This window comes from Anguilla anguilla, chromosome 3, assembly GCF_013347855.1.
Source record: "Anguilla anguilla isolate fAngAng1 chromosome 3, fAngAng1.pri, whole genome shotgun sequence".
Lineage (NCBI taxonomy): Eukaryota > Metazoa > Chordata > Actinopteri > Anguilliformes > Anguillidae > Anguilla > Anguilla anguilla.
The window spans coordinates 59,657,432-59,684,019 of NC_049203.1; the positions used below are offsets into that span (position 1 = coordinate 59,657,432).

The 26,588-nt window shown below is 43.3% G+C and overlaps 1 protein-coding gene across 1 annotated transcript; it reads right to left on the reverse strand.

Annotated features, from left to right (window-relative positions):
• Window positions 1-21: 21 nt before the first annotated feature.
• Window positions 22-26,464, reverse strand: ppp2r5b (protein phosphatase 2, regulatory subunit B', beta). The gene is made up of 13 exons (XM_035410907.1): window positions 24,751-26,464; window positions 16,336-16,532; window positions 15,911-16,012; window positions 14,252-14,344; window positions 13,599-13,729; window positions 10,393-10,452; window positions 8,729-8,837; window positions 3,323-3,376; window positions 2,770-2,820; window positions 1,814-1,933; window positions 976-1,103; window positions 551-652; window positions 22-405 (listed from the first exon to the last, which is right to left on the reverse strand). Exons 1-13 carry the CDS (start codon window positions 24,941-24,943, stop codon window positions 237-239), a joined length of 1,509 nt encoding a protein of 502 aa, XP_035266798.1. The 5' UTR covers window positions 24,944-26,464; the 3' UTR covers window positions 22-236.
• Between the last annotated feature and the right edge of the window lie 124 nt (window positions 26,465-26,588).

Genomic DNA, 26,588 nt, shown 5'->3' on the forward strand with positions numbered 1-26,588 from the left:
GTGTGTGTGTGCGTGTGTCTGTGCATGGGTGTGTGTGAGCATGTGCGTGCATGTAGGTGTGTGTGTGTGCGTGTGCGTGCGTGCGTGTATGTGTGCGAGAGTCTTGCGCACATGGCTGTGTGTGTCTGCATACTGCGTGCGTGTGTATTGTGCTGTGGCTGGCTCAGGGCCTGTATCTGAGCTCTGTGATGCGGGAGTGTTTGAGGGGGAGTTTCCGTGTCGCAGTCTGGGGTGTTCTAGGTGGTGGCGGCGCTGCTGAGTTCTGGGTCGGGCTGAGTTGGACTCGGTCGCTCCTGCAGGTTCCTCTGATTACGGCTGGCCTCCTGCAGACTCTGCAGCCTCCTCTCCTGGTGCTCATCCAGCCCCCGCCAGAGCTCCGCCCTCTCCCTCTCCTTCTTCAGCTCCCTAAAGAGACACGCTGTTTAATATGCACACAAACACACCTGTATGTTCTCTCTCTCACAAACACACGCATGCATGCACACACACACACAGACACACACACACGCACACACACCTTTCAAAGATGCCATGCAGTTCATGTACTCACTTCTGTTTCTCCACCTTATAGGAGGCAGTGAGATCATCAAAGAGCTTGCTGTTCATCTCCATGAAGGTCTTCAGTACGTTGTAGATGAGAGACACAATCGTCCTGGAGGCAGTGAGCAAGAGATCAAAGAGAGCGATGAGGCAAATGAACATGAAGCACAAAATACAATAAAAGGACCTTGACTGCAATTACACAGTCATAGAAAATGTGCAACAAATCAAGCAGGAGAGAGAAATCATGCAGGAGAGAGAAAGAATGAACACCAAAGAGTTGTTTGCGGTCATGTTCTCTGTCGCACCCTAATGCACCACCTTTGCACCACGGCGTGTACTGTTTTCAGTTCAGTAGGACTGATGGCAGGGCACTGTTTGGGGTGTGAAGAGAATCTGAGCAAGGCAATCACAGGTATAGGGAGGGTGACTAACTGGTTCCAGTGCTCTTTGGAGACTCTGTAGAGGGTGGCAAACACCAGAGGCAGGATGACCTGGCAGTTCTCCTCAATCAGACTTAAAATGTATTCATTATTCCAGAAATACAGAGCCCGCTCTGCAACCTGAGAGAGAATGAGGAAGAAAGGGATCGAGAGAGGGGGGGAGGTAGGGTGGACAGGTATTAGAATAAATGCATAATTCTTCTGCTAAAGCATGAGTGCTAGTAGCAATAATAACATAATGTGTGTGCGTGCGTGTGTGTGTGTGTGTGTGCATGTACATATGTGTGTGTATGTGTGTGTGAGTGTATGTCTGTGTATGTGCGTGCATGTGTGCGTGTATGTGTGTGTGTGTGTGTGAGTGTGCACGTGTGTATATGTGGCTGTGCGTGTGTGTGTGTGCGTGTGTGTGCATGTGCATATGTGTGTGTATGTGTGTGTGAGTGTATGTCTGTGTATGTGCGTGCATGTATCTGTGTATGTGTGTGTGTGTGTGTGTGTGTGAGTGTGCACGTGTGTATATGTGGCTGTGCGTATGTGTGTGTTGTGTGTGTGTGCGTGTTAGTGTATGTCTGTGCAGGTATGTGCGTGTGTGATGTATGTGTGTGTGAGTGTATGTCTGTGAATGTGCGTGCAAGCGTCCGTGCGTGTGTGTGGGCATGTGCATATGTGCGTGTGTGTGTGTGTGTCAGTGTATGCCTGCGCATGTGCATGCGTGTGTGTGTGTGTGTGTGTGTGTGTGTGTGCGTGTGTGCGTATGTGTGTGTGTGTGTGTGTGTGTGTGTGTGTACCTGCATCTGTGCATGTATGTACGTGTGTGTGTTTCGTCTTGCCTGGAAGTGAGGGCTGGAGATGCAAGCGGCGATTTGTTTGAAGAGCGGTTCTTGGATCCGGATGAACTGCGAGGGTTCAATCACATCCAGGATCTCCTCTATCTCCCCGAGGAACATCACCTGACCAGGGGAACATCTGCTCAGATCTGCTCAGCGGTTAAGCAACTGGGCTCGCATTCAAGAGACTGCAAGTCCAATTCCCAGGTGAGTCACTGCTGTTGAGCCCTGAGCAAGGCAATTAACATCAGTTTCCTCAATAAATAAATATATCCGGCGGTTCAAATCTAAATGACCCTGAAAAGCAAATAATGGGATTTCAACCTGGGTCCATATCCAGATTGATCTGAAAGCACCTGTGCTAACCAAATAAATACCGTCATTTAAACCTGGGTCCACACATAGATCAATCTGATCACCCCAAAATGCAAATATGTTCCCATCATAAAATGTAATCCTAACTCATAAGCAGTAAAGTATTTTATTAGGCCAAAACCATACACTACATTAACAAATCCTAACAAGGTCTGCAGGGAACCCAACTATCCTGTGGGGAATTTCTGAAAGAGATACAACATATAACCACGCCAAGGTTATCTGTGTTAAAGTTACATGAGTAACAACATCATGGTACTAAACCAAACAATTTTACATAGAGACACCATTAAAGCAAGTAATACCTACATGCTCCAACCACAAACACAATACAAGGGAAATTCTCGGAACTCAGCTATACTCCTCATGGCCCCTTTATCACACCTATACCAATCTTGAAATAGACAATATTCTCTGGAGGAAGTGCTTGGATTGTCTTAAAGGGTAAGCCCACTGGAAATAGACGTATGAAGCACACCCACAGCACAGATTTCAAAAACACCACTGATAACTATGACCACTGTGTTCAATAAAACCTCATCTGTGGGTTTAGCTGGGCCTCTGCGAAGCCTCATCTGACTCACCTCTTTCTGGGTGCAGGTCTTGGGCCAGTACTTCAACAAACCTCGTATGATCTGTGAGGAGAGAGGAGCCGCATCGTAAGTATCAATCGGACCTGCAGTTGCGTTGTCTGGATGGCTGCAGTAGGAAGTGGCTGCGGTCAGGCCACTGAGCTAAAACAGATTCAAACTGGTGGATGTAGGGCCGTCTGAAATTGACGGTAAAACCGGTAAAAAAATGCGACTCACCTCTCCTCCCTCTGTGTCAGCTGTTTCCAGCAAACCCCCAACCCCCCCCCCTCCACCCCCACCCCCACCATATTTTTTGTATGCTTTTGTCTACTTCCCACTTGTCATTAATTTCCACAGGGGGACCAGATGTGACCCCACCTCCTAGCCCAACATTAAATACATAAATGCCTGTAATTCACAGGCCAGTGCGCCTTAACAAAAACCCCTTTTCTTGCATATCCATTGTCTGAAAGGCTAATTCTGCTGAATGTGCATTATAGTACAGACACGTACAGGAGCAGTTAGTCACAGCACAATGTGCATGAACGCAGGCGAGAGGACTTACATATTCCGTGACGGTTGCATCCTTCTCCATAAACTGTACCACGCAGTACGCCAGCTGCAAAAGGAACACAAAACTGGGTCTACAAAGGCAGAGGAATTCCAGCACGGCTAGGTCACAGTGTTGTGCTCACTGATTCATGTCTCTGTATCAAAGGAAAGCAGCGCTATTCGGACTGTAGCGTCTACACCCACGGCTTCAGTGGCTACTTCAGACGAGTCCCCCAGTCCCCTTACTCATTTCCTCCGGCTATGACTGTAAGCACTGGTGCAGTGTATGGGACCCAAATCTTGTCCTGTCTTATGTCCCTTTATGCCCTGTCTTTTTTTTTATCGACCATTTTCCCGCAAAATATTTCCCTCTGGGACAATAGGCAGTTCCTTGACTTGAATTACCCCATCATGGAACAAACACAGGTGACACAGGAAGGGAGAAATTCATTCATTTTCTGGGGAAGTGCAGTCATAAGTCAAAGTCATAGTTCTCACTCTGATCCTCTGTACTGCAACTCTCAGGGTGCAGTACATGACCCCTAACTTATTATATGCTTTAATAGTATATCTTTCAGTGTGGTTCAGTGAATTTGCTCTGAGGGAAACACACATTCTGTTTGCTCACTCTGAGGGAAAAAGAAGAAACCCAAGTAAAAGGAATTTGCTGGACACACCAAGCATTTTCCCAGTGGAGAGCTGTGATGGTCTTGGTTGCTGCACCATGACTGCGACTTGTCATAGCTTGCTTATGTGGTTGGAACAGTACATCCAAAACATTATTGGGTGCAATTTAAAGAGCATTTCAATTTAATTAAATTTCCAGCTCCAATTATGCAATACAATGCTTATATAATGTAGGAAAGGCACTGGATGATAACGATAATATACCCATCTTTCAAAAAAACAGCAACCCTGGGTGCCCTTTTGAGCTGGAGAGCTGAGGGATGTAAGATTAGCCATGACCACTGCACTGCCACTCTCTAAAAAAGGCAATTTAATACCTGCATCTTCTGGTTAATCTGTTCTTCAAAATATCTAAAATCGATTCAGTCGCCCAAAAATGTGAGCATTTTATCAATCTAGGCTAGAGACCTGTGTGCAGTATGCAAGTGCTATTTCTATTAGGCTTCTTTCTTCTCTTCAGAGTGATCCCTGAAGCAGAGCTGCAAAGGATCTCCTGAGCCCCTGATCCCCAGGGATTATGGGATTGGAAAAGGAAGTTCCGAGGGACGTTGCTGCGTGTTGTGCTTGGCGGGTTGGCCCCTGTGCCCCGTTGCCATGGCAAGCCGGCGCCGTGGCGACACCGTGTGTGTGTGTTTACATCGGAAGGGTTGATGTCACCGCTTCCCTCTCCCCCCGGGGGACTTTAAAAGGCTATACACCTCTTAAATCTCTTTTTCTTTATTCTCGATTTTTCCATGTGACTTGCTGAGAGGGGCCAAGGTGTGGGGGGGCAGGTTGTGGGCCGCTTCATAAGAAATGAGAGTTTTTAGTTTAAAAGTCTAAGGCACTGTGGTATGACTAAAGTCAGACTAGTGGCGAAGATTCCATTCAGTATCATACCTTACAGACATGACTGCTCATGCACATTCTTGGACACAGTATCGCCACAGCAAAGAGACTTTGTAGGTATTTTTTAAAACCAGGACAGGACAAAAGGTGTCTGGGCCTCCTTTTTACACATTTTCATTTCTGCTGTTAATATTTTTATCACGAAAATCTTTCTCGAACCATTTTATGTGTAAGGGTGTAAATAGGAACCCACCGAGAGCCATCCAGCATGCTGGACTTCAGACGGACTTGGTCAGCGTTTCCCCTGGTTACAAGACTGAACCAGCCGCAGTCCCTGAGCGTCTCCATCTGGCTCCAGACCCTTCCCAAGCTCAGAATGCTGCATGGACATTCTGACGTTCCTGCACTCTGATCAGCTGACCGTCAGGCCTTGCCAACAGTGCGAATGGGCCCAGGACACAGACCTGCACCCAGCCAGGTCTGCAGGGGCCATAAACAAGTAAGCACGGAGCTACCTGGCCAACCACCAGACAACAGCCAGGGTTTCAAAATGATCATTACCATGCTACTGACATAATGTCATTCCGCATAAATTTAAACTCAGGGAAAAGAGTTTGGCAGAATGCACCGGGCACATGTACCAGGCTCTTGTTGAATGTCAGGGAACAAAGGGGGTGTTTTAGTCCTGAACCTGAACTGCCAGACACATGGTTTGGAGCTGCCAGACACCTTCTCCCTCCGCCTGTCAGGTGTGCGGTAAGTTCCCAGGAACCGGGAGGGATGCACGCCCTGGCTGCCCTCACAAGCACACTTCCGTACGGCCTCTTACAGAGTGTGTCAAATGGGGGGAGACACCAGGCGGTGCGGGAGGTGTTTCCAGGTGCGTCGGCACGCCTACGATGTAAAGCTGAATTATGAAAAATCAAAACGAATCTATAACACGCATGGTTGAATACAGAAATCTGTCATGACCATTAAATTCAGAAAGAAACCCGGCTCGTTTGTTTGCCGGCTACAGTTTCATGAGCTCTCGGGAGATCAAAGGCTTTGGAGTTCTGCCATCTTGTTGGACTTTTCCAAGCAAGCGATCTGAGCTAGGAAGGCGTATTTCAACTTTACGCCATTCGGCGACATTTTTGTCACCATCAGCAGGAGCTAGGTGAGTTTCAGTCTGCTTCGTATTCCAGAGCATATTCATATTCATATTCTGCATATTCATGCAGACATGAAAGGATGAAATGTGTTTCCCTTCAAAGTACTGTGGGTTTATGTGTTGAACTAAATAAGCCAAATAATCCTGGATCACTTTCAGGTTCTATTTTTTTTTTTTTCCACAATGGTCACAGTCATGATTAAGTTTGATTAAGCAGATTCTGGGACAGATCTTGGGGTTTGAAGGTTGACATCCTATTTCAGGCTCATGAATTAAATGTCAGGAACATCCCACTATTTTCCCTGGGATCACGCTGCTTTAGGGACCCCCCCCTTGGTAACACTGAGGGGTATAAACACAGTGAATAGGGAGAGCACAGGCCCCTCCTCCCCAGCCCCTGCACTCCTGGTTTAGGGCTGAATAATGTATGGATGGGTAGCCACAGGGGGCTGAGTGGGGAAATGTAGGGCAGGTTGCAGCTTCAAAGGCAACTGTGCACACTTCTGTGGAGAATTCACTCACAAACACACACACACACACACACACACACACTCATACATACACACCCAAACACCAGATACACACACACACACACACACACACACCACATACACTCTCTCTCTCTCTCTCTCTCACACACACACACACACACACACACACATACACACACCTGAATTCATACAGTAAACGTGTGTTTGAGCGGCCAGATCGTAAGGTATGTTGCACTACAGCAATGAAAAGAACAATTAATCCTTTATTGTCACTGCATTGCATCAGTCTCAGAGGAGGCTGAGCAGCCATCTGCAGGATATGCAGGGGGAGGGGCGGGTTGAGGATAAGGGTTAGAGGTGAAGTTAATTCATTTTCTTTGAAACTGTTAGCAGGCATGGTTTTTTTTTTACAATTAGGTATTGAGCAGGGACTGATTGGATATTCATGGACAGTGCACTTAACAGTGTGTTGAGAGCCCTGATATAACAATCATTGTTCAAGGTCCCTTGGATTATGAGTCACTTACGGTTTAAAGCTCTTGAACAAATATAGACACATACACAATTCTACAGCCAGTAAGAATCAACAGCTTGTAAGAATCACATTGCCATCTGAAAGCATGATTCTTTTTTTCTTCGAAAGAATTACAAACTTCTTGAAAAGCTAAGTAACACCCAGCTCTGTTAACCTGAGAGGGTACAGTATTTCTCCTCTTTACTTTTTCTTCCCTCCTTCCTTCACTTGTTTCCCCATTCCCCCTCTTTGAGCATCGCTTTATTTTGTTTTTTTTACTCTTTTCTCTTTGTAGGCTCTTGTCATTTGTATAAAAAACAAACCCAAAACAGGCAAGCAGTTCACATGAAGTAGTTGAATTGGAACTGAACGGTGTCAGACATAGCTGTTGTTACAAAAAATAACGAATTTATTGTTATCAAAATGAATTTCAGCAAGACATAATTCATATATGCCCTCTAGTGGTCATGTACATGCATGACATAGTGCTTACCAAATGAATAACAAAGATGAAAATTACACATATTAACTAATGATATAATTATAAAGGACATGTAGTATATTTACTTGGCAATAAAAGTGGTAGTAATTTCATTCAGATATGGTGGCCTGGATTCAATCAGGATTTGTGCTTTATTTTGACTTCCTAGAAATGCGTGAAGTTCAAACAACTAAATTTAAATGTGTGTATATTTAATTCAAAACAAAAAGACAGATGCTGATTAAATCCTGTTAAGAGTTAGAATACTGCATGAAGGGTTTTTTGTTTTTTTTTTGGAAAACATACATAACCCTCAAAACGCAATTACTTTATATATGGGTTTCTTATGGAACACAATCTTGATTATATGTAATGTAAGCTGTTTTATATTTTTAAAAATATTAAAATCTTAAAGGTTATGGGTCTTCCAGAACACCAGTCAAATGCATTTAGGTGTTCCCTCCATATATGAGCTCTATTAACTGAGCAATGGTTTTCAGGGGAGGACTCTCTGTGTCTCTCCAGAACCTTATGATCTCCACACCGCCTGTATGACTACCCTTTTTTTAAACACTCATTAGTTCCACTGCAAATTCCGCTCAATGGGTACAGCACTATCTCTGTGTAGGTGTGGGACAATAACTATGCTGTTCTGAGTGCTGTGCAGCTTATATTTAGCTTGTGGTACAGCTTAAATGGGGCCTCCGTTTAACTCCACTAATACTTCCATTCATAAAAGATTTTTTACTGCACTAGAACAAAAATCGTCATAAAAATATAAAATATATGAAGAGGATATTCTAAACCATATTTAGAGGAACTGTCGGCCTGTATGTCCGTCCACTGGTTGCGATACCTGATTGTGGGTTTGCCAGACTGACAGATTCAGAGATTTTAACCTGTGCCTTGAGTTAGTCTGTAAATGTTTGCCTCACTACATATGTGTGTCTCTTTGTCTCTCTCTCTGTCTGAGAGTCCCTTAACCTTAGTCTGTAACCCAAGCGAGTCTGTACTGCCTATAGTCAGTAATTCTATGTCTATGGACTGTCTCTGGAATATCAGTGTGTGTGTATCAATACCTTATGTGTGTACCTATGCACCCGTGTCCCAACGTAACTATTCTTCCATGTGGGCCTACCTCAGTAGCCCCTTTGCCACCGCAGGAACCTTTTCTGGAACTCAGGAACGTTTTGCGGAACTCAGGAAGTATGTCTGTGGCTCAGTGCTTGTGTGTGTGTGTGTGCGTGTGCGTGTGTGGCACCTACCTGTGCGTGGAAGATGGAGAGAGACTTGGCAGTGTGGAGGGGGATCAGCACTCGTACCAGGAACTGCTTGTGCTCAGATTTCAGAGGCAGAGCAAATCCATTGATGATGCTGTGAAACAGCAGGAAGAAGAGGAAGAAGAGCAAATAAAAAAATACACTGTGATCTGGTGAGTAATGCATACATATATATGCACGCACACGCACATGCACACACACACACACAGACACACACACACACACACGTTCCCTATCACATTTCCCCGTTTTGCCTCATCTATCCACCCCCACCTGTCTCACTCTCGTCATTTCCACCTCCCTGCATCACATCTGCCCTCCTTTTCTATTTAAACGCCTTTATTCTCACTTCTACATGAAGAGATTAAAGGAAACGGTCTATTTAAATCTCGCCACCCCCCATCACCTTCCCCCAAGAACCACAGTTCCTGCCATCCATCTCATCGTTTTGAATCCGTTTGTCATCCATCCACCTCCTCTTCTCTTCCTTTGTGTTCGCCTTCCTTTCCCCTTTCTCCTTCTTTTCCCTTCCAAAGACCCTCGTCATCTCCCTCTCGTCCCTCTCGTTCACTATCTCCCCAATCTCACCTTATCTACTCTCTCCCCTCCCATCAAACCCCCCTCCCACCCAATGCTTTCCCAGGAGAAGATGCACGTCTCTGCGTAACAAGCAACATCTCTGTGTTCAGAAAGATGTGGGTGGCGCTATAAATACCTCCCGAAAATAATCCCTCTCCTGCACACTGACTCACTGGCTCTCCCTCCCCCTCTCCATCTCTATCTCTCAGAAATATTTCTTCTGTATTCCACCTGCCATTTCGCCTTTTTCGCATTTTTCGATGCCCGCTGGAATGACGGTCATAGTGGTATGACCATAGTGAAAAATGGCCCATGTTAAGAGATCAGGTCAGCTAAGGTAAATGTAGCGTCCTTTTGTAGAATAAACTTTACATGCGGAAGTTTGCGTAACCAAGGTGCTATCTTAAAAATTATTACGTGGAGGTAAAAAGAAACATGGGACACTCGTGATAAATAACAAATTTACCTATTATGAAAAACAAGACCTTTTGGCCTTCCTGGCCTTCATCAAAAAACTATTTTATCCTGAATTTTGAATGCCCAATTATGATTTCGTCCCATCATCTGCACTGCACTACATTAGCATATGCATGATCTGAAATTATGCAATCAGCCACCAATTATTTTCAGTCTGCGATCCAGCAGCTGAGCAGTGCAGTGACGGAAGGGAAGATGAGCGACTGATCCAGGCAACCGGAGATATATTCAGCTGACCAGAGGAGCACCACAGTTAGCCGGAATGCTCCAGACACAGTCTAAACTACCGGGGGCGTCACATTATGAAGCATCAATGCTTCCACTGGACACCCACTGTGTGAGCTTTTTGAGAATTAGCTTTGGTCTGTATTGTAATATATACAGGTAAATAGATAGATATATAGATAGACAGACAGACAGACAGACAGGTAGATAAGTAGATAGACAGACAGACAGACAGAGAGATAGACAGACAGACAGACAGGTAGATAAATAGATAGACAGACAGACAGACAGACAGACAGATAGACAGACAGATACATAGATAGATAGATAGATAGATAGATAGATAGATAGATAGATGCTGTCCACACCTGCCCAATATCTCCAGCAGCTCAGCCACTCCATTGAAATGCTCAGTCTCATAGATGAACCTGGAACAGAGAGCAGATGCATTTCCTGCTGAACAAAATGGCAAGTGAAGGGGGTTTACTCAGTTACAAAAACTATTACTTGTATAGCTGTACTTGTTTTATTATTATTATAATAATATTAATAATAATAATAATAATAATAATGACAACAACAACAGGATTATTATTGTTATTATTATTATTATTATTATCATTATTATTATTGTTATTATTATTATTATTATTACTATTATTATTATTATTATAAAAACCATCATCATTGCGACCATGATCATGTACTACCACTGGTATGACGAAGCTGCTTTCGCTTCGGGCACTCAGGCGAGTGCTCACCACAGCACGCTGATGTAAGCCATTACCCACACCAGGGCGCTGCGCGGCGGCCATTATGTGCCCGAGCGCCGCTACACGTGAGCTGAAGGCGGGGGCCAGGAGCAACCTGAGCATCTGAAATTGTGCCAGCGTATCGGTGATTTACTAACCCCGCACGGGACCGCAAGGTCACAGCCGCGACTGCCGACGCGCGAGAGGCCGAGCCAGGCCCGGGAAGCTTTACAGCTTCTCTGCCACTCAGCTCCTCAGCTTCACGGCGAAGACAGCGAAACGCGGCAGCCAAATCGCAAATCACAACTAAATGTGAAACGAACAATACAAAGGGTTTGGCCCATGTTCCGCTCTAATAGAAGCTTCTATATACATAAGCTCTCTGTGCCATGGTCCAAGAAGCAGAGCCCAAAGCAAAGCGAGCGCGGCCTAAAGAGACATCCGCTGAGGCCTTAAATCACATTACTGAAACAGAGGCTTCTGTAATTTCTCAAGTGAAATGGCAAGAACAACAACGATCAAACGTTTGACAGCTGGATTAACATCACAGAAAGCAGCTACTTTGTTTTGCCCGAGCGTTGTTGTTTTTGTGTTGTTTTGTGACAACTGGTTAACACACTTCAAAAAGCTGAATTGATCCTAGATTTCTTTTGCAACAGAAGAAATTTCTTCTGTATCTCATGTTCGTCAAGCAGATTGCTGTGCAAGATTTTGAAAAGTCTTTTATCAGGATTCAGGGGAATTTAATTCTTGTCACCGTACACATAAGATGGTGTTGTATGTACATGGATGTATTTTTGAAAAAGACGAGATATACGTTTTAGATGAGTATTACTAACGATAGCGTTGCCGCAGGGCAGCCAGTCCCCTCTGCAGGCAGCACAGCGCGCCTGTATGTGCAGGGCTAAGGGCGTGTTCAGTGTCAATATTTGTTGTCTGAGTCCATATGACCGTGTACAGGCTCACTACAAAAGAGCCACATCTGCGGCCATACGTCGCAGCTCCGCTCCTGGGGGACGCGGAGCGTGCACCACTTTGCCTTCCAACCCCGTCGCCAACTATTACACTTTTATTGAGCTGTTTATTAAATCCTGACCTTTATCTGACATATTCACAGTTAATCTGCTGTAGATTTCCTGCTAGAGACTGTTGGAAGAAATTGCACTTGCGCAGGCGTAAAAAGATTGAGTCAAGTTTCTCATTACAATGTATGTAATATCTGTCCCTTGAACACAGTTTGGGTAGCTGTCTCAATCAAGTTTTAATTAGCTGAAATTAATTGTCCCAGACCCTACTGAATAACTAGTAATTACACTCCATCAATTAAGCTGAATAACTACTTGTATTACCAATTTGTTTAAGGGAGACAAATGAACACAGAACACATTCCCAACAACTAAACTCAAACTCAAATGAAGGACAGAATGCTTATAAATGTGTTTTAAAAATATTTTAAAACGTACTTTATCATGGGCTTGAAGAGCAGCTAGGGTTTTCCCCTAAAACAATACTTATTCCCCTGAAACAAGGCGCTTGTGTTTCCACAAAGCATTTAAGGTCTATAATATTGGTAATAGCTTTTAACCACACTTTCCCTGAGTCTACCATCAAGCACTTACTGGCACACTGAACTATACATTTCATAGAGCTATAAGACATGAACATTTTTAAACATTCAAGAGAATGACCTATGGTGCACTTGGAACAATTATAAAGAGCCAAAAACTGAACTACGGTAGGTCATACTTCAATTTTTAAAAGGAGAACTGTAAAAATTGTACAAGTACGTGAACATTAAGCATAAGCTATACTGGCATAATTCAAAGGATCTTAATCAAGCTGCACACCTCAAGGCCAGGATGGAAGTCCCTTGGGTTTTGTAAGTACAGCATTTCAATTTATCTGTCCGCTTAGGACATTCTCAGACAGTACCCCCAAGCTCTTTCAAATTTAAAACTATAACATTTACGCAGGATCAGTTTCTCTAGCTCATTGGTGTCCAATCTTATCCAAAAAGGTCAATGTAGGTGCAGGTTTTTGTTTTAGCCCAGCACTAAGACACCTTAACCTACTTATCAAGGTCTTGACTGAAGACCGTGATTTGTTAAGTAGTTGAATCAGGTGTCATAGCGCTGTGCTAAAACAAAAACCTGAACCCACATCAGCTCTCTTTGAATAAGACAGGGCACCCCAGGTCAAGATGTTTCCAGATCATTGCTTAGGACAATATCTGATCTGCTCTAGCACTTCTTGCTGTAACCCTAACCATGGGCAAGCATGTGTTGGTCTACAAAGCATGTGTTGTGGGCCGCCAGTTCTTCTTACTGAGCATGTGCGTTCATGCACTGCTGGTGCAGACAAACCGCAGGGGTCTGATCAGCCAGACAATATGTATGGCTGGCGTAGGACGAGATATGGACAAACCTGGCCAACTGAAACCGACTCTTTCTGGGCAAAGCTACCGCTAATTATGCATCGCCATGCAGCGCCGCTATCCATAGACAGCAACGGCACAGCCAGCATGCAGCATCAGCTGCACTGTGGGGTGTCAACAGAATGAGCCACCTGATCCAAATCAAAGTTCTGGAATCTTAAAATCTCTATTTACCTGACAATTCCATACATTTCATCATAAGAGAATTGAACCTTCTTTTCCTTACTTCACAATTTCCATCTTTCAAGATTCCTACCAAAACACTTTGTGAGCACTTCTTGCAGCAAAGTAGCACAAGGAATCCCATAAATCTGCCAGATTTTACACATTACTGAAAGGTACAGCAGAACCACTCGGTGAAGACACGGACAAGGCTTTCTCCGCACACCTGAGGAAGATGTTGTTGATCTGTTTGCGGATGTAAGCACGCAGTCCCAGCAGCTTCCCGTAGACGCGGTGCAGGATGGTCTTCAGGTACTCCCTCTCTCGTGGGTCCTCGCTATCAAACAGCTCCAGCAGCTAATGGCGGACCCAGGCAAATGCAGTCAGACACGGATGCACAGATACGCAGATATAAAAAAATATATATGGAAACAGTCACCGCATGCATGCAGCGCACACCGAGGGACAGTCTGACACGGAAAAACACAGCCGGACACAGGCAGACATTTGCAGGCAACCACGGGAGAGAATCTGCTACAGTGAAGCTCCAGAGCCTAGCTCATCAGAGTGATAACACCATTTACAAACCTAGATTGCATTAACAGGAAAAAATTAAGCACTCACACAGCAAATGTGATTATTTGTTATTTTCATTAACATTTTGGCCACAGTAATGATATAATGTGAATGCAACAGCAATTATATTTGTGTTGCACTGAGTGTGTCTGCAGCAAGCTGAATTTAATGAGAGACACAGTCAAAATAGGTCCCCCATTTCTCTTGTTCACAGTGCCCATCTCCAAACAAACACAATAGGCATGTACACACACACACACACACACACACACACACACACACGCACACACACTATATTCACACCTGTAAAACAAATTTCTGGTCCACGTAACGCTTGGCCATTGAAGGCTGGAAGTCTGGGCTCTCCAGGAAGCGCAGGAAGAACTCATAGACCAGCTGAAGAGAGAAACACGCAAATAAATGAGATACACACATGCACACACACACACACACCAGAGAGCAACAGGCAGGTAAGTGGCACACGAAGGAAACAGACACAGCTGACACCAGAGTGGTGTACAGGTGAGAATGACGTGCACAAACAGGTGTAAGATACGCAAAAAGACTCGGGTTTGAGGCACATACACAAGAGACAGAGATGCATAATATGCACAGGAGAGACTGACATACGGAATAACACACAGGAGACGAAGGACACACAGGTGATAGGGAAAGACCGAAAGACAGATGAGAATGGGTTAGGGCAGAAGCTGAAAGGAAGAATGCTGATAAAAAGCACTTAAATATACTCATATTTCTCATTTGCCTCTGAATTAAGACTTTCCAAAATCATTTCTACTAAGAATAAAATAAAAAGCTTTTTTCAGAAATCAGAGCAAATGTGCCCTGCATACTGTTAAAGTTAGCCAGAGCAGTCTTGAAGAAACGTCCACCTATCATCTATCACATTGTAATCGCTCCTATTGGACACTTATCTGCACACTAATGTGGCAAGATTACGCCAGTGTACGCAAAGAAACCAAGGCCAGGTAAATAAAACTGGGATCAATCGGCCTAATTATCGGAAGGGTGAATGCTACCGTCTGAACCCCTTCAATCTTTCTCCGCATACTCTGTGGCAACCAGCGCCTAGCAACACTGAAATCACTCAGGAAACCTGGTATTTTTGTTATGGAAGAGGAACAAAACACTCTGTTCAAAGACTCTGAGACCACTGCAACCCTCATGACAGGGAAATAGAGACTGAGAGAATGAGGTTGTTCTCCAGGCGTGAGAACAGGTAAATGTTATCAATGATCAAATAGCTGTGTTTTATATAAAATTCTATAGTCTAAACACTATCACTATGTTTGTGTCATTTGACACCTCTATTCAAGAAGAGAGGGTAACAGACAGAGAAGAAATAACAGCTCAGAAAGAGCCCAGACCACCCAACTGCAGAGGGGAACTCGTATACTACTTTAGAGTATGAACTACTGTATGCCACACGCTGCACCAACATGACCACAAATCATGGTTTAGGGTTTGGGGATGGTTTAGGGAAAGGCACATTACCATTGGCATTACAAAGGATTGCATTTGGGAGGTCAGGAGTGACCGTTTAAAATACTTAGACAAACAGGCAACCAACAGAGACACACAGACAGACGAGAGAACCAACCAGTCATCTGGTGTGGTGAGTTTCAGGAACGTGTCAGAGACAATGTGTGTGTGTGAGAAAGAGAAGTATCAGGCGCGCTCAGTTTCTGTGCATGATGTAAATGTATCAGGTGGTTAGGTGTAATGAGTGCATGCATTTGAAGATCAGGTTACAGTGTGTGCGTGTGTGTGTGGGCGCGTGTGTGAGCGTGTGTGAGTGTGTGTGTATGTGAGTGTGTGCGTGTGTGTATGTGTATATGTGTGTGTGTGTGTGTGTGTGTGTGTGCATGTGTATGTGTATGTGTCTGTGTGTGTGTGTGTGTGTGCGTGTGTGGCTGCAGGAGCAGCTAGGGACAGCTGTACCTGGAGGTGTGGCCAGGAGGCCTCCAGTGTGGGTTCATCCTCCTCTGGGTCGAACTCCGGGTTCTCACTGGGCGGGAGCGTGCGGAAGATGTTCACTGAGATCTGCAGAGGGAGGGGTTAGCTTAACAGAGCTCCAATACATTGTACTGCACTGTCATAGAGACATTGGAGCACTGCAGAGACACAACACTCCTCTGAAGCATGTACTGGCAGGTAGTACAACCAGCAGTATCCAAGTATTCAAAAATACATACATTTTTTGAGCATCCTCATATATCCATTCATCCATCCATCATCCATCTTTCTATCATTCCTTCCTACTTTTTGTCTCCTTCCCTTCTCCATCTATGTCTGACCCAGTCTCTTCCCTCGCTTTCGCCCCTCCCTGCTTCCTGTTTCCTTCCACCCCCCCTCCTCGTTCTCACCATCTTGATGGCCTCAGGGTACAGGGGCTCGATGAGGATGCCCCTGCTGGTGGCCACGCTCTCCACCAGCTCATTGAGGGCCGCTCTCTTGATCTCCTTGCCCTTCAGGTCAGCAACGCAGTCCAGGAAGTCGAAGAGCACGCAGCACTGCTGCAGCTTCTTACAGAAGAGGTCGTGTAGCTCCGCCACGGGGGTGTCTGCAAGGACAGGTACAGATCGTGAGACCAAAAACAGGACCCGACCCAGCACTGCGACACCTGATTCAACTAATTAACTAATCAGGCTCTGCTGTGTGGCTTGTCCTGCTAACACGTTCCATCATTATGTTAGCAGGACACGTCTTTTTTTAAAAGTTTTTTTTTTTAAAAGATTTTTATATATTTCTGCGCTAATGATCAGGATCCCATGAATGCTGAAATTGTGACCGTTGTGTGCATTTACAGAGAGCCCCAAGCTAATATAAGTCCACTCGGTTATATTTTTGCAGTTATCTCCAACAGCCAATTGCAGCATTGTAAAAATGTTTTTTAAAAATACATGGAAAGAGCTCGGTGTGGCAGTATTCCAGAGTGACAGGTGGACATGACTAAAGCACTGTGCCCTGTATATGCGCTAAATCTAAAATTATCTCAAAAAACTCCTTTGCACCATGAGATCATCTGAGATGTGCATTCAGCTCATTATGAAAATCAGTTACGGCTACGGATGATCGGATCTGGTTCCGAAACAACGTCGCCTTACGTTTGCCGGTACTTGAACTGGAATGGTGTGTTCGAGCTCAGACATCATTGGATTTTGGATAGGAACACAACTACTAGTGCTCAATACTGTGCTGTCCCAGAAACCAATTTCACAGTAAAAAGAAATTTCACAGTAATTTCTTTGTCTCCCACAGTGATAAGGTGACAGCATACTTCGGGGGTGTAGTTTGGCATATTTATTGTTGTATAATGTACAATAAACTATGAGAATCAGTCATTTCTGGTGCAACAGAATATTCTAGTAGGTAATACTACTTTGTTGAAAAGCCTGTTGTGTCAGCATTGCTTTCTTACATAATTGTAATTGCTGTGCAGATGTTGGCAAGCAGTTGCACAGCATCTTCAACTGCTTCAACCAAGGTGTAAATTATAATTGCCTTCGTAAAAACAATATCCAATATGGACAAGTCTTTTATGAAGCACACAAGAGAATCACTTAACAAATCAACAGTGTTATCATTTCCATACAACATACAAATGTTTTTCATTAGCAAATTTAAAAAGAAATTTTATTTTTCACTACATCCCTATTTTTTACATAATATTTGATAAGTCCATTTTTAAAATTGTATTGAACTTGGTATTTCATTGAATCTTTATTATTGGTTTTGAAGTGGCCAAATCTCACAACATAGCATATGAACATAGTGTATTCTGTGATTAGAAACACACACACACACACACACACCCAAATGCATTCACACACTTGCTGTAGAGACACACCTATAACTGCAATGACACACACACAGCTGTAGCAACCCCACTATTCAAGGACTGCAGTCCTAAAGGTTTAATAGACTCACTATCAAGGCTGAAAGGTGAACTCAGAGAACCAAGGCCAAGGTTCCACCAGAAATCTGCTAAATGATGCTATTACAGCTCCAAAGAATTTGCAGTTCCAATCCTTATGAAAAAATCACGTGTGGAATTTGCACCTTCACATGGGAATTCCACATTTTCACATGACTGGTTTTTCAGTCTGTTAAATGTAAAATGTTAACTGCAATTTTCACATGTGAAAACACAATATGTGACTTGAAATAAATAGCATAGGTTACATTTTTCCCCTCCCGTTTTATAAGTGGGATTATTTTTATTGTTCACATGAACACACTTCAAATGTTGGGTGCTCACGTGATTTTCACGTGATATTTTCGTAAGGGAACTGAAATCTGGTTTGATTTCAGTTTGAAATCGCAACTGACTTCAAGTCTTCAGTGACCTCTGGAATCAAATTACCCAAATGCTGACTTGCGACCACATTGTGGACCAGTGGTTGGGACCTGTGCTGTCAACCACAAATGAGTGGCAGCTTCTACCGGTTTTCTATCAGCTCTGATGCGGGGTGACCCACATATGGTAGTTTACATTTTATGATTTGGGCCATCATGCAGCTGGAAAGTTTCTGTTAAGTATCATTCTCCTGAGGCCATCCACAGTGCCCCACCCTGGATATTAATTTCAAACTTTTGGGTCTGGGATGAGTCCCCCTATCCACTCAACGATACTGCTGCTTCTGTTCATTTTCTTATAACTGGCACTTCAGAAAAATGTTTAGTACATTTTACTTTGGTTATGACAGAGAAGATAGAACACAACTGGCCAGGGGAAAGCATAGTGGTAGAGAGGTAGTGATAAGATTTTAGAGGTGATGCACGTATGTTTTCCCCTAGAACCATACCAAGCACACATGGCTGATTCACTTTTTCTCTCCGTAGTAGGATGAAGGCTTTTTTCACCATGGCCAGACTAATAGATTTTCACTCATTTCCCAGCCCGTGTAACAGCATTCTGGACAAATAACTTCAGCTTTGGGTGTATTCTGGGTATAGTTTTGGAGAAAAAAACCACTCCTTTCCATCCGCTCCAAATGCATCAACCTCTAATGAAGCACATGACCCCAAATATCAAACAGATCATTTCAGGGATGAATCAACACCCCGTCACCACAAATGGAGACACGGACCAGGGCTTTGGAACAATTGTCTGGATGCTGACTTGATTTTATCAGCATTCTCCTGCTGTGGTCCTCTTGAAGTTCACCGTGAACTATTGCATAATGCTGCCCACCTTGGAACAAACAGTGAAGTTAAACACTGTATAATCCAAAGAGAGCAGTATCCCTGTGTGTAGCTGCATGAAGGACCTTTTTCACTAAGGGCAATCTAGCCCTTCCCAACATGTACCAAGAAGGAGTGAAGGTTAAATCTAATCTATTTTTAATGGAGAGTAATTGTATGGAGTGGGGTGTTGGGATGGAGGAAAAGAGATGGACAGAGTGGAGGGTTTGGGAAAGAGAAGAAAGCAAGAGAGAGCAGAAGAGCATGACGCAGCTATCAGGGATAGGAAAAATGAATTGCAGAAGGACGGAAGACAGAAAGAGAAAGGGGTAGAGGGAGGGGAAAAGGGAGGGAGGGGTGAAACAGAGAGTGAGGTATTACATAGCTTTCTGAGCATATAGACATACAAGATAAATTCAGTTGCAGGGAGAAGGAGACAGAAACTATGAAAAGACAGATGAGGCGATAGACAGTAAGAGAAACCAAAGGGATGGAGGAGAAGCAGCAGGGCTTGTTCCATTTCAGGACTGGGCATTTAAATGGGTGTAGGTTTTATAAGGTCCGCCTTTGATGCTTAATTGTGATCAGTGAATTAAACACACTGCAACATCTTTGACTCACTGCTACTGCTAAATATAGGGCTGCTGGGGAAGGAGGGAGCAAAAAAGAGCGAGCAGGAGAGAGAGAAAGAGAGCGAGCGAGAGCGAGAGTGAGAGAGCAAAGGGGGAGAGGGGAGGGGAGGGGAGGGGAGTTAAGGGATGACATCATCTCCCTCTCCTTTGCTTCCTCTCTCCTCATCTCCTCTGACTCTCACCATCTCTGTTTCTCTACCCTTTTTTGTTCGCTCCCTGTGCATTTCCAAAAAGAGATGAGTAACTACAGGAACATCCTTTAAATAACGGTAATTCTTGTTTGGGAAGTAATGAGATGGTCTATTTTTGGTCCTGCATCAAAACTCCTCTCATCTAACAGCCCACAAAATGACAACGGGAAATGAAACAGCAATAGAGGATGGAGACTAAGATTAAAACTGAAATAATGCAGTTACAAACTTCAGCAGAGGTAGAGTGTCTGCACTCTAAATCAGACAGATCTGTTAAGTAATGTGGCTCTTCAATCAAAGAAGGTCCATCTTACACAATGCAAAGTGCATCAGTGATATTTCATCAGTGCGCTGAACCACGGTTCATCGTTCAGGGAACAAAACTGATTCTGTGTTCTTCAACTGATTTAATGGCTTTAGTTGCCAACCATTGATTTTTGTGCATCATCAAGTATCATAATTCTCCCCCCACCCTTATCCATCCACCTCTCTCTCCCATCATGGGGAATTGCATATTTGAAGCCTGTCATTCTACTCTCTGTTCCTCAGCTACTCCATTATTTCCACCTTTTGCTATCCCTCCCTATTTTGTCCTTCCAATTTTTCCTCTCCCTTTCCCTTTCTTTATGATTCTCAACTGCTGTGCTCCCTGCTGCTCTCCAATGCCAAGTCTTCTCACTCTCTCTCACACACTTTATTGATCTGGGAGGGGACTGTCAAATGGCAGCATCTCTCAATACAAGGCAGAGAGAAGGTTCAGTGTCCACTGTAACCCAACACCAGCCCTCTCCAACTGTTCAGCTCCTCACACACACTTAGACACACATGCTAACCAAATCTCCCTCTCTCCCTATCTCTCTCTCTCTCTCTCTCTCTCTCTCACATACACACACACACACACACAAAATACCAAATAGAAAATAGTGTGAACCAATACACAATATTATTTTCCTAAGAATTTTTGTTGCATAAATTTCTTACATTACAGTGTAATCCTTTTGTGTGTTATGAGCGAGACAGCTTGTCCATATGGCATATATATATATATATATATATATATGCACACTCAGACACACACACACATAAACAATAAAATACACAATTTTAGTAACAAACATAAAAAAGTAAGCTGAAAATGCTCCTTAGAAGTCCATGAAGAGATACACATACAAAAAAACAGAGAAATACAATGATAACAAAACATGCATTATGCAAAAACACAGTCACACAGTTTACACATGAGACTGAGAATGTAAAGGGAGACATATAGTGCTGTACACTATATGTCTATATGTCTACACTATAATGCATTCATTCACCCAATCTCACATACAAAACATAATCTTTATCCTATATGGCCTCAAGGACATGTCAAGGTAGAACATAAAGTTCTAACAATGTACAACTCAATGAAATAGGGGGAAATTAAGCAGTGTAAGGCCTGTGAACAAGTGAGAGCACTGTGTACTGCAGTTCGTTGTGGTTAAAAACTTTTGGCTTTGGGCAAATGGATATTTAAGGAGAGTCATACTGACACACTCACGAGGTCCTGATGAAGTAAATCTGTGTTGTAATAGGGACAGAATACTTATCTGTCGCACACACAAACACACACACACACACACATACACTCAAACATTCACAGCTCGTCAAATGGATATGTTGCACTGTAGTACAAGTCATAAATGGACTCAAACACTTGGTAATTTTTGTTTCTCGTAATGTGGAATTCCTCAAGCCTAATTCCTCAGTAAAAGTTAATTTAAGCCAAATGGCCCACGACCACTCAAACGGTTTCAAAATATGAGTTTATTCTGCATACTGAACCAGAACACGAGCAGCACCCAGTAGTCTGCAAATGTGTTTATTGAGATTACAGCAAAGCAGCTAATGATGAGCTGTACAGCAGAGAACCACCTTTAGGTTTTTAGTCCCTTCCTAACAGCGCAGGGCAGCAGTGTTGATTAGACAGCTAGGCCTGTAACCCAGAGGAAGCAGGTTTAATTCCTGGGTAGAATCTGGCTGTTAGGACTGGTGAGCAAGGTGCTTAATTTAAATTTCTTTTTTTATCAAAGCAATCCAGTATGGATAATAGTAGCATGAATACTACATAAAATGTAAGCGGTGCAAGTCACTTGGGATAAACGCATCAACTAAATGCCCAAAATGTTAATGAAACACAGGGACAGTGCCATGGATGGTGATAGATGTTCTATACCTTGCTAAGACTACATTGGCAAAGGCCTGAGACAGAGATGTTTGCGTGCTTATGCTGCTTCGTTCACCTGCAGTAGAATGAACTAACAGAACCTCTGTACAGACTGAACACGTCCTGTATTGAGGACTTCTGAGGTTGATGCATCTGCAAGTCCCTTAATAAGCCTTCATGTATTTTTCAGCAAAGCAAAGGTTTCTCTGCCTTAATAAGCTTGCATCCAGTCAAGAGTATTTGCTCTTGTTAAGTGAGGGAGATGATCTTTGTTTGTTTGGTTTTTTTTAAAAGATGGCACATTATTCTTTTTGCACCTACAGTTTGGACAAATTCAAGACGCCAAAAAAAAAATCACCAAGGCAAAGATTCTACAGCAGGACAAATTATTGACAGTGCACATCAGCAGGAGCTGACAAGTGGAATTTCAGCCTAAATATAATGGTTAACTGGTAATAACGGGTTCCTCTCATCAAATATTTCCAAAATAGGTGAATCTGAAGTTGGTGGAATAAATTATATCTACATTTGTGTATTCGCCACATGGATTACAGTGACTCCTCATCTTCAAAGGTCTCTCACACTTTGTGTAAATTAACTACCAGTTCAGAGGAGAGCTCTAAAGAATAACCACCACAATATGTTTCGCCTCTCTACTGTTTCCCCTCATGTAGAATGCAGCTTCATTGTCAAACCCCAAAGCACAGAGACACAAAAGTAATTCTCAAATGCACCCTGGGCTGTATTAACAAGAAATATACCATTTTAAAATTGGCATTATAAACAGTATCTGCTTAGCTAATAAAGGTTATACAGAAATGTAATCTGAATGTGTCCGGAGTAAAGCACAGGAAGCACTTAGCTCTGCATAGTACTAATGTGGCCATGGACCAGATTTAATACTAATGTGAGCAAGGGCCATATTTGATCCAAAATCAATCCATAAAAAAGTAATAGTGAGCCGTGTCATGGTTAATCCAATAAGAAAACATGCTGTTGTACCACTGCCTGAGGAACAGTACTTTAGCACAATGCTCCACTAAAACCCAATGCTATAAATGGATTGCCACGTGGTAAACACAGAGTTGCCTGCTAAAGAAACAGATAATAACCAGCTGGAGCCCTACTCCAAACCATCTTGTGCGATGGTAGCCACGTTTTTTCAAACTTCACGTGATCTGTGGGTGTCAGGGGCAAATACTGTAAGGACAAGGCAACGATCCAAAGCAATCTGCTGTCTGTACTATCAGAAATGTGATGCTGTCTGTTAAGTAAATGTGGGTAGTACATGGTGTTGAGAATTGATGGCACAGAGGACTGATTGGCTCTCTTACATAAGGCCCTGAAAGGTCCTAAAAGGGGCTGAAATGGATGGAGGCTTTCATCGTCTCATTTCTCCATCCTTATCCCAGGGCTAAGCTTATTTGTAAGTAGTGATGGGAACATTTGTGTTTTTCGGCCGACTCAATGGGTGGCACCATCGGCATCATATCTTATCGTTGACTATCTGATTCAAACCAGTTAAATTCATTCTGTTGCTTTGAGCCTAGCATTCTGACTGAGCAAATCACAATGGTTATTTTCAGCGCATGATAGCTCTACTTTTTGAGTATCTTCACTAAATAAAAGGTTGTTGACCCTTATTGGGTATTTACCTGTGAGTAATGTAACATGACAATTGACCTCGAGTGAGGATAAGAAGGGTAGGGAGACCTCAGGTGTCTACCCTGTCCATTTGAGTCTTCAGAAACCTGTTTTCATTCTCCTACAAAGATATGTGGGCCAGGCTGACCAGACCTGATCAAAAGCAGAAAGCATAAATATACACCTCTTTGTGAGCTTTGGCTCTGTGTAAGAGCACAAACAAATATGCTCATTACCCAAATTTTTATCCCAATGCATCAGTTCAAATCACCAGATAAACTTATTTTGATGCAACCTCCATGAGCAGGATACTTATTTTGCACTATTGCTAAAGCAGAATAGGCCTGTGTTTGAACACATTCCTGAGCCTCAACTGCACCTGAGGTCCTGTTTTGAGTAAAAGTGCCCAGTATAATATTCAGTGATAAATCAACAGAGTTTATATGTGGCCACTCTGGCCATAGTAGACTCATATGTATAAATTCTTTAGTTGCTTTAACACTGTACATTTTACTGTGTGCATACCAAGTAGTTAGTTATCTATGATATAAACAAGACCTGCAAAATATCCACAGGTACCTCTTTATCCAGTCTTCCCAGCCATCTTTATAGGAAAACTGATGTGTAACATTACTATGGCTTTAACATTTGCCACAAGTCTGCACTGTGATAATACATCTACCCACGGCATGGTTAAGCATCAAAGCATTATAAGCACCCTTTTAATAACATACTTCCATATTTTTTGAAAAATAGTAAAACTGTTGTAGTTGAACGTGGGTTAGCCCATGTAAAATAACATGTTGGTGACATGGTTATATTACCAATAAAACGGATGCATCTGAAATCATACGGAAAACATTGTTGTCCAGAAATGCGGTCACTTACAATGACAGGATCAGGGTTGACATAGCCTACCTTTGAGCAACGGCAGTGGCGTCAGCTCGACTTGTGAGCTCTGATAACGGAACTGAGAGGAGCTGTGAGAACGACGCTGCCGGGCACGGCGCATCGACCGTCGCGGGAAACCGTCCACTTTCTCCGCACTCGGCACCGAGAAGCCGGTGGTCGGGGACGAGGGGCTGGATGGAGGCAGTTTCGTGGTCTCCATCGCTACGGTGGTGTTGTTTAGCAGAGGGGTGTTCCGTGAAGGGTGGATGCAGGCTGGCTGTCGGTTCGGTTTTTATTTAGCTAATCAACTCACTTTTGGTCCGAGTGGATAATCCAAGAGAGCTTAATATGAATATGGGGATTGGAATCGAGATGGAAGAAATCAACGGAGGGAAGTCGGTAGATGTGTAGGTTAAAAATTAAATAGAGATGGAGATGATATCAAATACGTTTAAACCTTTGTGTGCGTTTAAATAAACCCAAAAAACGGGGCGCATTTTAAAATAGAAACATCCCACAGACAGAGACATAAGTTTATATATAGGCTATCTAAATCTCCTTACTGAGATAATGGTACACATGTATTATTACTATTAGGCTATAGGCTTTGTCGTATTGGCGTCATCAGTCAGTCACCGGCCTAAATTTGGTAGCCTATTTATTTAAATATATAGGATATAAATAAACGGTTCCTCGCATAGATTAAATGGACGTGTAGCAAATGTCAACTGGCCTACCGCTATTTCATGTTGCAAAGTCAATGTAATCCCATAAAAATATGGTAAATTGTTTCTTCCATCAAAAATATGAATAAACTAATTCACCAGCATCGTCTGCTCGAGTTCTTCTTTGTAGCTTACCACTCTTCTTCGTTTTAATTTATTTTTATTATAAAATTCCGTCCGCTCTGCTGTTTCAGCAAGAGTAGCGGTCCACACAGGGTGGGGATGGCGGTTTCAAACGTGCCGACATGTGCGAATCTTCAAAGCGGCCGCTGCTGCACTGTCACTCCGCACTCTCGATTCTAGTCCTCCCAGACAGAAATCTCGCATTGACACAAAACCGACAGTTAGGTAAACTCCCGTCCTTTCTCTCCGTCCCCGTGCCTCCTGCTCCCTCTCTGTGCCAGTCTCCGACCCGGTTACGTTCAGGTGGTGCAAGGAAATTCCCTGCGGATGACGGTCGCGTCGTTTTATTTATTAATTTACTTTATTTCCAATGTGCTTTTTCGATTGTTTCTGGTTTTCATTTATGTCTTCGTAACCCGGAGCACTTCTCTTGCTGCCCACTGTCTTCTAATTTTTATATTCACTGTTTGTATGGTGTTCCTGTGTTGCCTTCTTTCTACCTCCCCTTCCTCCTTCAACCATTCCCTCCTCCCTGTGTGACACCGTCTCCCGTTAGACGTTTTTTACGGGCTCGTATTCAGTCGCACACATCAGGTACACCATTGTTCTTGTATCTTGCTTCTTATCCCTATTATCCTTTATCGCGCAATTACATTAAGCAGCTTTCCCAAGATGCAGTCATTCTAAATAATAATGATGTTGACGCAGCTACAGGGATGTTGTAATGCTGACTCTAGGCTATGCCCCCTCCCTTTTCTCTACCATCCTCTCCGAGGTCAGTTCGCCTGATTGGTGTAGTAGATTTAGTCTGGTAAACAAAAACGGGTATAGGTTATGCCATTCAAGGGCGAGTAACGTCTTATCGACCTATTCTGGCAGTTTCGATTTACTGTTTGATCAAATGGACCTCGGTAGCTATATGCAGTCGAGAATCAATAGTAGCCATCGCAGGGAATTCTATTAATGTAATAGATTTACCTGGTCGCTTTTATTTTTAACCGTATTAATTTTAATTAT